Genomic DNA, 13563 nt, shown 5'->3' on the forward strand with positions numbered 1-13563 from the left:
TCCTCTGACAGTGCAATTTGGTTTCAGCAAGTGCCCTCATGCCAGGAAACTCAGGAGGGACACCAAGCCCAAAGGCAAGTTCAATGAAAGAAAAGAAGTATAAGGACAGTATCCGTGAAGGTCCTTGTTATGTTTTTTTAAATAATGAAAGAAGGGAGAAAGGGAAATGAAATAATACCAAGGATAAGTGACTAGGGGTACGTTTATTTTGTTCAGTGATAATGGGTGACAGGAGGAGGTGGCCTTGAGGCTGGAGCAATGAGGACCCAGGCTGTGGGGCCCTGAGGCCCACAGAGGGTGGCAAACAATGGCAGGTGACGCTCCTCACCCTCTGGAGCAGCTCCAGTGTGGCTGTGCCCCTAACTCAGTGTTGCAGGGTAAGAAGCTGATTCAAGGAACATCTAATCTCCCAAAAACCAGAGGCCCAGCAAAGCTCAGTTGGTCACCAAATATTAACTTTTTTTTTTTTTTTTTTTTTTTTGAGAAAGAGTCTTGCTTGTCACCCAGGCTGGAGTGCAATGGCACAATCTCGGCTCACTGTAACCTCTGCCTCCCAGGTTCAGGTGATTCTCCTGCCTCAGCCTCCCAAGTAGCTGGGATTACAGGCGTGCACCACCATGCCTAGTTCATTTTTGTATTTTTAGTAGAGATGAGGTTTCACCATGTTGGCTGGGCAGGTCTCAAACTCCTGACCTCAAGTGATCCACCCGCCTTGGCCTCCCAAAGTGCTGGGATTACAGGTGTGAGCCACTGAGCCTGGCCCAAATATTAACTTTAAATTGGACATAAGTAGTATATAGCTATTTGTTCTCTATTATTCTCAGAGGAAAAGAAGTTCCAGTTACAGAGGTCAGCTCACACTGACAGCCTGCCTGCTCCTGTCTGCATTCTTTTGGGACATATGCAATGTATGGTAAGGATAAGATGAAACTTTGTGTGAGTTTCACATGTAGTTACAGGTATTAGAAAAATACATATATTTTTAACTAGCTACATCTTTTTTTCATTTTTTTTTTTTAAATCTAGGGGTCACAGAGATACAAAAAGTTCTTCAAATTTGGTACAAGTTGATATGAATATATGCCCAGTGACAGTTTTCTTAATTTTGCTTTCTCCTAAGCCTCCTGTAACTTTTGACATTACTAATTTTTTTCTAACTGAACTATAAGTTCCCTGAAGGAATCACATTGGAATCACACCTGGCACTTCCTCCTCCCTTACTGCCTATTTCTAATCCGTCACCCAGTACTCCACTGAGCTCTAAAACACAGACATGGCCAAAGTGTCCTTCTAAGAATTTCCAGTGAGCTCAAATGCGTATTGCACCATGTGTAAACTTTTCTGCTTGGTTTCCAAAGTCCTCACGATTGATTCTGTGTTGGCTGCACTCCTGCTGGACTTGTCCTGCTGAGCACCAATCCCATCCTCTGTTCTTCTCTGTAAAAATGCTAAGCATTTATCTCAGGCCCTGTGCCATCCCCAGTTCCCCTATGATGCTCTAATTTGTGCCTGAGTGAACTTTTGGTCTGCCTGTCACACTAGGCAGAGCTGCCTCCCCCAACATCGCACTGTAGAGATGGTCCAGCCTACAGCACAGTTCAAAGAATTTCACAGAACACCCGTATCCCTAAGCCACCACCCAGAATGTATTCTCTATTTTCTTTTTTTCCTTTGAGACAGAGTCTTGCTCTGTCACCCAGGCTGGAGGGCAGTGGCATGATCTCGGCTCACTGCAACTTCCACCTCCTAGGCTCAGGTGATTCTCCCACCTCAGCCTCCTAAGTAGCTGAGACTACAGGCAGGTGCCATCACACCTGGCAAATTTATCATCATCATTATTATTATTTTTTGTAGAGACAGGGTTTCACTATGTTTCCCAGGCTTGTCTTGAACTCCTGAGCTCAAGTGATCCTCCCACCTTGGACTCTCAAAGTGCTGGGATTACAAGCATGAACCACCACCTGTAAGACTGTATTCTTAACAACGTGGTAGCATAATAGTTTGGGCTGTGAGTAGAAATGTCTAAAGGCTGGTGAAATGAGCCCAATCTACCTATTTATGTGGACTTAGCCCTTATTCATTAAGAAATATGCAGGTTTCCAGGAAAAACAGTAGAATCTACCACGTTCCTTGTTTACTAATTGTGAATATTATCTCACAACTTCAACCCTGGTATTAAACAAAAAAAGACAGATACCGAATATACACAAAACTCACGCTGGTAAAATGAGTCTACTCTACCTATTTATGCAGTTTAACATTTATTACTTCCTTGAAAATAGAACAGAAAAACAAAAACAAAAATATATTTTTTTAAAACCTGAAATTCAGCTCCTAAAACAACATTAAGAAGTAGAAGAAAACTAAAACACGCAAAGTAGTGATGGCTAGGCTGTAAAAAATTGATTTACAGCCAGGAACGGTGGCTCACTCCTGTAATCTCAGCACTTTGGGAGGCCAAGGTGGGCATCACCTGAAGTCAGAAGTTCAAGACCAGCCTGGCCAACATGGTGAAACCCCATCTCTACTAAAAATAAAAAAAAAATTAGCCAGGTGTGGTGGCACATGCCTGTAATCCCAGCTACTTGGGAGGCTGAGACAGGAGAATCACTTGAACCCAGGAGGCAGAGGTTACAGTGAGCCGAGATCGTGCCACCGCACTCCAGCCTAGGCAACAGAGCAAGACTCTGTCTCAAAAAAAAAAATTGATTTTTGATTTCTGGTTTTACTTGTAATAAATATCAACCCTAGAAGTGGTATGTAAGCAATGCCGTCATTTTTGTTTCACAACAATGATGGCGTTTTTGTGGCTGGGAACAGAGAGCCCTGGGGTGCCTCCCAGCTTGGTCTCTCAAGTCCCGGCCAGTCAATGAGTGTGCTCACACTCGCAAGTCTCAGGACCTGGCGTTTGGCACATGGAGGCCCTCTACCCACTGGGTCTCTGGCCTTCAGGGGATGTCTGGGCAGATGTCGCACCCTGCCTGACACACAGCGGGCGGGTGCTTTCACTCAATGGGTGCTCATTAGCTTGAAGGTGGGGTCTGGGGGGCTCCTGAAGGTGGCCTTATGTTTGCTTTATATTTTTTAGAACAAAATAATGATACATGAATAACTTAGAAAATATTCTCAGTGAAAACTTGATTCTTTAATGTCGGCTCTGTTGGACACTTTCTCCTAGTAGGATGGGAATTAATATTTAACATAATTAATAACCCTTTGATCCTACTTGTTTTTGACTACTTTCCTATGACTACTACTACTGTGCCTAATTAACCTGGTGACACCTATGGCATGATCAATTCCCTAAGAGATTCAGAAATCTCTTCAGTGACTGCTGATGTAATGGAATGCCCTTGAACTCTGGAGGCATGCTGCCCCTGTGAGCTCACACCCACACTGCGGCCAAGAGGAAGAGCAGGGCCTGCCTGACTGAAGAGCTCCAAGATCATCCACACACCCCTTGGCCACTGCCTCCTGTATTCCTGACACAAACGCCAAGTACAAAACCTGGGCTGCTTCCCTGGCAGGAGTTTGGGAAAATCTTCCTTTAGTATTATAATATGCACATCACAGGAGGAAAACCCAAAATGTGTAACTGTCTTTAAGTAAGAAGTATGAGAGATAAATACATCTGTAAGTAAATGTAGATTAATAATAAGGAAAATGTTTAGAACTTTCTAAGAGCTAAATGACTTTTAAAAAAATGTAACTGCTCATTTTTCTTTGACAAGTCTAAAACAAACATTGTCAATGAGAACAACCGGATGTTAAAACAGTTCATTCCGTGGGTCTCTTTTTGCAGGGTACCTTGTGAGAGAAAGTCCTGCTCATGAGGGCCCTTGCTTTGTGGGTTTCACCATAACTGGTCCCATGCAATGGCAGCATGTGCTTTCCACATACACACTGCTTCCATAAACATTTTAAAACATGGCTAACTGCTTGTGGAGACAGGGTCTGGCTATGTTGACCTGGCTGGTCTCAAGCTACTAGGCTCAAGCATCCTCCTGCCTCAGCATCCCAAAGTGCTGGGATTACAGGTGTTAGCTGCCACGCCCGGCTGTGCATGGTGGTGTGTGCCTGTGCTCCCAGCTACTGGGGAGGCAGAGGCAGAAGGATTGCTTAAGTCCAGGAAATGGAGGCTGCAATGAGCTATGATTGTGCTACTGCCACCAATGGCCTGGACAACAAAGGGGACCCTATCTGAAAAACAGAACAAAACAAAACAAAAACAAAACCAAAAAACCCCACATGGAAACACCATGTTTCCATTAACAGAGTGCCTTGCAAAACAAGGACTGCCTGTACTTGAAATTCCGTTTAATTGCCTTAGCTACAGAACAGCTCATGTTAACAAGGCAAATATTTTACCTTGTCTTTATCAGCTTGTAAATACAGAACTGAATGCAAGTGCCAACATACTCTGATCGATTCTGACACATAGTGTATGGAGTGCAGCACCTTCACTTTTCTAGTGAACAATAACTCAGGTTAAACAACAACAAAAATGGTGTTTCTGGGAAGAAGACTTTATAGCCTGAAGCTATGGAATAATTCTTTCATAAGGGGGAAATTCTGAGGAAAAATGAACATGTTTCAGTGGAATTTGTAACAGGATGCCAAGCATGCAGACATACACATGTCCAGACATAAGAAGCAGATACATGTTCCCACTGGGACCTGTTCCAGCCGCACCTGGAGGCTCAGCCTTGACTCTCTGACTTACTAGCTGGGAGGTCTCAGGCATGTCCCATGTCAAGCAATTGCAGTCAAGTTGAATTCAGTAATGAGACTTAAATCAGGAATGAGATTTCAATCAGCCCAGGTATGTGTATTGCTAAGAATGTCCCACTGTCTTTCAATGACTGTTTATAGCTATGGCATCATAAAAATTACACACCTAGTTTTTGTCCCCAGTTCATGATATAGAGCTCCTAAAACACTTGGAATTTCTGAGTCATTAACAAGCCATTTTCAACCTAATGAAGTGCCTCTGGTGGACCCAGGATAGCTTTAGGACAGCGTCTGGACATCAGAAAGATCAAATATGTGATTAGAAGATTGGGTCCGGGCACAGTGGCTCATGCCTGCAATCCCAACACTTTGGGAGGCTGAGGCAGGTGGATCACCTGAAGCCAGGAGTTCGAGACCAGCCTGACCAACATGATGAGACCCTGTCTCTACTAAAAATACAAAAATTAGCCAGGCGTGATGGCACACGCCTGTAATCCTGAGTACTCGGGAGGGTGAGGCAGGAGAATTATTGGAACCCGGGAGGTAGAGGTTGCAGTGAGCCGAGATCATGCCACTGCACTCCAGCCTGGGCAACAGAACGAGGCTCCATCTCAAAACAAACAAACAAACAAACAAACAAACAAACAAACAAGACTGGAACTTTCAGCCCTCCCCCTCATCTCCAGGGAGGGCACCTTGGCCTGGATTGAGTTCAATGAGCAATCGGCAGTGATGTCATCATTCACAGCTACATAAGAAAGCTCCATAAAAACCTCTACATGAGGGGCCTGGGGAGCTTTCAGTTTGGTGAGCACATGGAGGTGCTGGGAGGGTCATGTGCCCAGAGGTGGCAGGGGAGTGCTGCAATCACCTGCTGTACCTTGCCCAATGCCTTGCTTCCATTTGGCTGTCCCTGAGTTTTACCCTTCATAACAAAGCAGCAAGTGTATGAAAGTGTTTTCCTGAGCTCTGTCAGTCATGTTAGGGAATTATTAGACCTGAAGAGAGGATCACAGGAACCCCCAATTTGCAGCCAATCAGAAGTACAGGTGGCCCCTGGAATGTGCGATGGGCATCTTGTAGGACTGGGGCCTTAACCTTCGGGGTCTGGGCTAATCGTAGGAGTCAGTGTCAGAATTCAAATGAATTGCTGGATGCCCACTTAGCTTCAGAGAATCAGAGGCCTGTGTACTGAGGCACAGGTTCCGGCTGCCTCTATAGGTTCAAGGTAGTAAGTTGCACCCTGGGCAAAAAACAGAACAAAACAACAACAACAACAACAACAACAAAAACCAGGTCTTTCAAGACTACTCCAGTAGCTCAGCTTTATTGGGAAGGAGGTTTCTGAGTAATTTCCCTGAGCTCATGATTGGTATCACTCGTTAGTGATGAGAGGTGAGGCCTGAAAAAGACCTCTCACTGGAACCCAGGGGAAGCAGGCATTTGCAGGGACTCCCCGACGAATGCCCTCCCCAGCTGCTTATACTTACATCGCCAGCGGGAGCCCCCCTTTCAAGGGTGATTTGCTGTGATTCTGGAATCTCTATCTGCAGATCATTCAGGCCAAGGACTCCATCTTGGCAGTCACAGAGCGGTCAGAGAAATCTGGAGCCAGGCCCAGCCACCACGAGCAGTCAGCTCCCTAAACGCTCTGCCCAGGTCACCTGGGAAGGAGCCTTGTATAACAAGAAGAGGGAGCCAGGGGCCATCTCCACCGCATACCCTACATGGTCAAGAAGCCGGGGTGCAGGACAGGGGCTGCCACAGCATACAAGCCCACCAGCAGCCACTTTCCAATGGAGAAATGGATGGAAGTCCAAAAACTTGGCGATAAAAACCCAACGTCACTACACAAGCAAAAGCTCTGCAGTAACCAATGAGCACTCTATAAGCAGTTGGGGAGGGGAAGTGAGTTTTAGTGATTTACATCTGAACTGCAGTGAATACTCACCTTAAAGCCTGCACCTAGACAAGAAGACTGTTTTAAGCCCCACATCATTAGAACCACCGTTTCCCTGGAAAATGTCTGAATAGGCCCTGTTCTGGCACTGTAAGCTTCTCAGACTGTCCCTGAGACCCAGTGGATTCTGGTTGAGTCTCCCTGGCCTGGTGACTTAGGTGTGGCCACAATTCCTGACAAAATCTTCCAAGTCAGACCATCTCCCTGCCCACATACCCAAGTTCTAGGGAGCACTGCAAACTGGCCTTCAACAGCACAAACCACAACTTTCCACATTTAGCAAACACTACGTAGATATTATCTGGTGGAACGTGGTCGTGGAACACGGCCTGTGTCACCAGCATCCGCTTACCTTCTCCATAGCAGGAGGGGGAGAGAATCTCTTGGCACAAGCTAGGAAGACGTCGGGGTCTGGCTTGCCATGCTGCACTTCAGGGTCATCTCCCAGCACAATGTGGGAAAACAAGCTGAAGAATTCCTTGTGGCGGCTCGTCTTCATCTCGAACGACACGGACCCTGAGCTGGTGGCCAGCGCAAAGGGGATGCCGTGTTTCCGCAGGTGGACGATGAGTTTCTCAGCCCCTGTGGAGGAGGAGGGAAGTACTGCGGTGAGGAGCGAGGCCTCCACCACAAGGCCTTCTTCCAGGGACGGTCCCTCCAGCTGTGCGGCAGCACACTCAGGCTGCCCCTTTTGAGGAATTTCTGGCCTAGGGCACATTGTCTAAAAGGGGTTGTCAGCTCCAAAACATCCCTGCTCAAAACAAACCAAACCAAAAAATCAAAAAAGCTATTGGGGGTTGAGCGATGCATTTCCCAAAGGAACAGAAGAGGAGCACACTGGGAGGCACTGCTGCTTTGTCTGCTGGGCCTCTTTATGAAACGCGGAGAAGGGCAGCGAGCAGGCCCAGGAGGTGACCGGACCTGGGATCTGGCCAGGGCACCGGGGAAAGCCCCACGGCAGGGCCTCGCTGAATCATAATTTTATTCCAAAGCAGTAAATACACAAGGACTATGTTTTTGGTGTTTTCCGCAAAAGCGCTGTATTCTACAGAAAACACTTCAATCATTCCTCACCCTGCTAAGGGGAGGAAATTACACAAAGGCCTCCACCAGATGCTGAAGAAGGCTGCAGCTGAGGGACGGCTGTGGCGCTACTTAACAAGGGATCAGGGGACAAAAGAAAGTTGCTGAACACAGCTGATCAACAGCAACGTGCCATATGAAAAAACAATCTTCACACTGTCATTAGCCATACGGATTAACGATAGGGACCGCATGGGTTCATAGAGGTCGTCATAGAGCCAATTACGAGAGGACTAGTTATCAGAAAGAACTGAAAATACCAGGAGTCCTTCCCACCTTTAACTTATGCTGATGCACAACAGGAACATCTAAATCTACACAAGGTGTGATGGTTTGTCTAAAATTTTATTTTATTTTTGCGACAGGGTCTCCCTCTGTTGCCCAGGCTGGAGTGCAATAGCTGATCTCGGTTCACTTCAACCTCGGCCTCCCAGGTTCAAGCAATTCTCCTGCCTCAGCCTCCCGAGTAGCTGGGACTACAAGCACGTGCCACCACGCCCAGCTATGTTGTCCAGGCTGGTCTCGAACTCCTGACCTCAGGTGCTTCACCTGCCTCAGCCTCTCAAAGTACTGGGATTAAAGGCATGAGCCACCATGCCTGGCCTAAAACTGTATTTTAAATAATTGTGTAATCATGCCTATTTTAATAATATCATGATTTAATGATCCTACTTTGTCAACTGTTACACAAAAGAATCAACATAGTCATTTTTTCCAAACACCTAAAGTCACTCAGGGTAAGGTAACAGATATCTGGAGCACCTGACCCTCTAGAGATTTTTAAAAGGAAGGCATGGACAGATCATAATGTAGTTCCAGGACAAAGTTAAATAAAGCAAATGAAATAGAGCAAAATCTAGCACTCCACTGGGTGTAGAATTCATAGTGTCTAACATTCAATCAAAAATTACTATGCCTGCAAAGAAGCAAATACCACCCACAACCAGGAGGGGGGGAAAAAAAAAGCAATCAGGAGAAATAGACACAGAAATGATAGATGACAGAGATAGATGGAATTAGCAGATCATGACCTTATGTAACGGCTTTGTAAGTATTATAAACACACCTAAGATAGACACTAGCAGAATAAAAAAGAAAAACAAAAGACCCAACTACATGTTGTCTACAGAAACCTACTTGAAATATAACTACACAGACAGATTGAAAATAAAAGGAGAGAAAACTACATAACACATAACTGTTGCTCAAAAGAGAGCCAGGTTACTTACATTAATAACAAACAAGCCTTTAGAACAATGAATGACTATCATCAGGGATAAATAGGGACATTTCATAATGACAAATAGGTCACAGTTCATCAATAAGACATAATTCTAAATGTGTAAACATCCAATAGCAGAGCTTCAGAATGCATAAAGAAAAAAATCAATAGAACTGAATGGAGAAACACAAACGTAGAAGGAAGTTTAAAACTCTTCTACCAGTAATTGATAGAACAAGTAGACAGAAAAGAAGTAAGGATACAGCAGACTTCAGAACCACTGTCAAGCAACCTGACCTAGCTGACGTTTATGTAATACTTCTCCCAACAACAGCAGAAACCACATTATTTTTAAGTGCACATGGAACATTCAACAAGATCCTATTATATGCGATAAAACTATTCTCAAAAATTATAAAATACTTAAAATCATACAGAATACCTTATCTAACGATGACAGAATTAAAATAGACATTAATAATAGAAAGGAATGTAGAAAATCACAAATATTTGGATGTTACACTTCTATGTAAGACACGGGTCAAAGATGAAACCACAAAGGGAAACTAGGTAATATTTTGTAGAGAACTAAAAACTATCAAAATTTCTGGGATGTGGCTAAAACATTGCTTAGAGGAAAACTGATGGCTTTGAGTGATATGTTACATAATAAGGTCTCAAATAAGTGATCTAAGTTACTGAAAACCTGAAAGAAAGAAGTTCAATGATTTAAGCTTTTACCTTAAGAAAGTGAAGGAAAGAGCAAATTAAACCCAAAACACATAAAAGGGAGGAAATAATAAACACGAGAGAGAAAAATCAATGAAATAGAAAGTAGAATACAGAAAACCAACTAAATCAAAAGTGAGTTGTTTGAGAAGAGCAATTAAATCAGTAGACTCCTAGCTAAACTGATCAAAAAAATAAAGAAGATCCAAATGTACCAACATTAGCAGGGAAAGAGGGGACATCACTACAGATCCTAACATCGATAAAATGATAAAAACTTAATTACTATAGGATTAATGCCAACACATTTGACCATTTAGATGAAATGAGATAATTCTTTGAAAGATACAAAACTCCCTCAAGAAGACACAGATAACCTGAATAGCCTTCTGCCTATGAAAGGAATTGAATTCGTAGTTAAAAACCTCCTTCCCACATCTAGGATCAAATGGCCTCGCTGGTAAATTTACCAACTTTCCAAGAAAAAAAAGAATGCCAATTCTAAACAGACTTTTCAGGAAATTGGAGGGAACACCTTTCAACTCATTTTACATCAGCACTTCCCTGATCCCAAAACCAGACAAAAGCCAGACAAGAAAATGACAGATCTCATGAACACATACACACACTTCCACACGTAAAAACAATATTCAATCAGTGTAGAAGTACTCCACCTGAAGAGCTTCTACAGAACTTGAATCCATTAGTTAAAAATACTAAAATGCCACACTATTTCATTAGTTTGCAACAACCACTGATTAGTATCACAGAGGACTACATTTATTAGCTAAATTTCAATTTAAACCTTAACCTAACTGATGGATGAGATAAAAGAAAGGCTCTAATTTTTTTTTTAAAGAGACAGTCACACATGGCAGTGTGTCCTGTAATCCCAGTTACTTGGGAGGCAGAGGCAGGAGAATCGCTTGAACCTAGGAAGTGGAGGTTGCAGTGAGCCGACATAGCGCCACTCCACTCCAGCCTGGGTGACAGAGCCAGACTCCATCTAAAAAAAAAAAAATTAGCCAATTGTGAACTTCTGTCTGGATATAAACAGTGATTAAAGCTGAGTATCAAAACTATCTGAATTTAAAACAAGATTTTTAAATTGCTGGATCACACAATTTTAAACCAATATTTTTAAAAAATGGAGCACATTCAAACACATGGCTCTGTAAAACACACTGTATAAAGAAAATTTTCTTAAAGTGCTTTGGTGCTATTAATTTTAAACACTTAAACAGATTATTTTATTATTATTGTTTTGAGACAGGATCAGCTCTATCCAGGCTGGAGTAGAGTCAAACAATCATAGCAGCCTTGACCTCCTGAGCTCAAACAATCCTCCAGCCTCAGCCTCCCGAATAGCTGGGACTACAGGTGCATGTCACCATGTCTGGTAAATTTTTTTTATGTTTTGTAGAGACAGGGTCTCCCTATGTTAGCTAAGCTAGTCTTGAAGTTCTGTTTCAAGTAATCCGCTTGCCTCAGCCTCTCAAAGCCCTGGGCTTAGAGATGTGAGCCACTGTGCCCGGTCGATTATTTTATTTTAGCTTATCCTTCTTGCATTTCTATTGCTGTGAATTCTTTCTAAGGTACCAGCTGTAACAGTGGAGTAGATAAACAAATGCACACCAATGTGTCTAGACTAGAACGCAGCTCAACACTCTTACTGATGGAGAATGAATCAAAAATGGTTTTGGACGACTGCTTTACACCACCACAGCATACTGAGATCTTCAAAATGCTTGGGACTCCTATGAAGATGAAAGCCAAGACAAGACTATGACCACAGTCAGAGACTACGGGACATCCGTCAATTATATGCCCTCTTTGGGCCTCAATTTTGTCATGTGTCAAAGAGTAATGATTAATGTTCCTCATGGAATTAATTCACAAGAACAATGCCTAGAAAGTGACATGGGTGAGGAAGCCTCAGATAAGTGTTAGCCAGTGTCGTTATCATCCGATAAAGCTCCAGTGTATTGTCAGGAACAAACAATCCTAATCACCTGATTCAAAACTGCCTGATGCCTTCACAAAGTTTTGCATCTTTTAAAGATTACACACAAACTTTGTCTTACTCAGTGGCTTTCCCTGAGAAGTAAAAGACTAAAAAGTGTAAATGGAGTTCTGTTCTAGGGAGAAGCTGCTTAATTATGTGTATAAATGAACTCCAGTTCCCAGCTCCTAGCACTTGGCGTGCTTCCCTGGGTTTACAGGAAGGGCAGAGAGACAGATATCTAGATATCTGTTGCTTCAAACAATCAGCTCACAGGACACATCTCCAGGGCAAGAACTGGGGAATGTGGAGAATCAGCACTGTGGGTGGGAAGAAATGCTCCTGCTTTCCTCCATCCTAGAGACCCAAGGTGGGTGAGAACAGGGATGTGCAATTAAAGAGGATTAAACAAAGGAAAGAGGCAGAAGACAGGCAGCTGCCGCACGGTCTCAGGTGTTCTTGGCATTCTTCTGTTGGGTGATCTGGCCATCAGAACCCTACGAGCCTGAACATTCTCTGTACTACCTGAGACATGCAGTGAGCAACAGAAGCAAGTAGGGAGTACCCGGGGTTGACAACGCAAAGGGGGAGAGGGAACCGCTTAGAGGGCCATGCATGTCATTAATGCTGTGTGCTGATAACCATGTCCTGGGCCTCAGTCTAGAAGAGCTCTATAAAGTGAGACATGGAAGACAGCCCGTGCCACTGGGGCAGAAGATGTGGTCAGCTGATGGATGCCGCTTGGCTACCTGTGAGAAGACACTGACACTATCCCAGGACCAGACACACCTGTGGGATTCTGCTTAGCCTCCACCTCCTGCATGGGCATCTTAAGGGTGCCTGGCCCCTGTCACCCCACCGCACCATAGGGAAGGTGCTTTGGCATGCTGTCTTTCTTAGGGGCTACTTTCGCAACTGCCTGAACAGCAGGTGTTATGCTTCAAAAGCTATGTGTGACTGAGAGCAGTGGGTTGAATGGTGACCCCCAAACAGAAGTCCTCACCCATGGTACTTCTGCCTTGTTTAGAAAAAGTGTCTTTGGAGATGTAATTAAGTTAAAAATCTTGAGATGAGCTCACTCTGCCACGTGGAAACGGAGGCAGAGATTGGAGCGATGTGGCCACAAGCCCGGGGATGCCTAGAGCCCTCAGGAGCTGGGAGACGCAGGAAGGATCCTCCCCTAGAGCCTCCAGAGGGAGTGTGGCCCTGAGACACCTTGATTTCAGACTTCTGGTCTCCAGAACTGGGAGAGAGTCAATTTCTGTTATTAGAAGTTGTTGAGTTTTCGGTATCTTGTGGCAGCAGCCCCAGGAAATGAATACATAAGTGCTCTCTTCTGGAATGTGAATGCGCAGAACAGACACTGCCAGGTGTTTGTGGAAGAAGACTCAAACAGGCGGAAGACAGGAATCTGCCAGAAAAAAATGACAATCCAGAGAAAAGTGGGCGAGGAAGCAACAGTCATGATAATAATTAGTATTTACGGAGACATATAAGTTACTGAGTTCTTAAAACAAAAACAGAATGCTAGAAAAGAACAACACCCAGAAGAAGAAAGAGCATATGAGGATTAAAATAAATCAGGAGAGGAGGGCCGACACAGGCAATATCAGCTATAACACCAAGCTGCCTGGGATGCGGTTCAAGGTTGGGGGGCAGGCGGTGGACAGACAGCTGCTCTTTCTCGCTCCTTAGAAATATGTCAAGTTTGGCCGGGCATGATGGCTCATGCCTGCAATCCCTGCACTTTGGGAGGCCGAGGTGGGTGGATTACTTGAGGTCAGGAGTTGCAGACCAGCCTGACCAAAATGGTGAAACCCTGTCTCTACTAAAAAT

The 13563-nt window shown here is 44.2% G+C and overlaps 1 protein-coding gene across 5 annotated transcripts in view; it reads right to left on the minus strand.

Moving 5' to 3' along the window:
* Window positions 1-13563, minus strand: part of PUDP (pseudouridine 5'-phosphatase) — a 105706-nt gene that overhangs the window by 28500 nt on the left and 63643 nt on the right. For all 5 annotated transcript variants that reach the window (XR_003117339.1, XM_025371995.1, XM_025371993.1 and 2 more), the window contains one exon: window positions 7044-7273. Coding sequence is in view for 4 of the 5 variants with exons in the window: in XM_025371995.1 (XP_025227780.1) it covers window positions 7044-7273 (230 nt within the window). In the remaining variant the exon portion in view is untranslated. The remainder of the gene's footprint in view (window positions 1-7043; window positions 7274-13563) is intronic.

Source organism: Theropithecus gelada, chromosome X (genome assembly GCF_003255815.1).
Source record: "Theropithecus gelada isolate Dixy chromosome X, Tgel_1.0, whole genome shotgun sequence".
Lineage (NCBI taxonomy): Eukaryota > Metazoa > Chordata > Mammalia > Primates > Cercopithecidae > Theropithecus > Theropithecus gelada.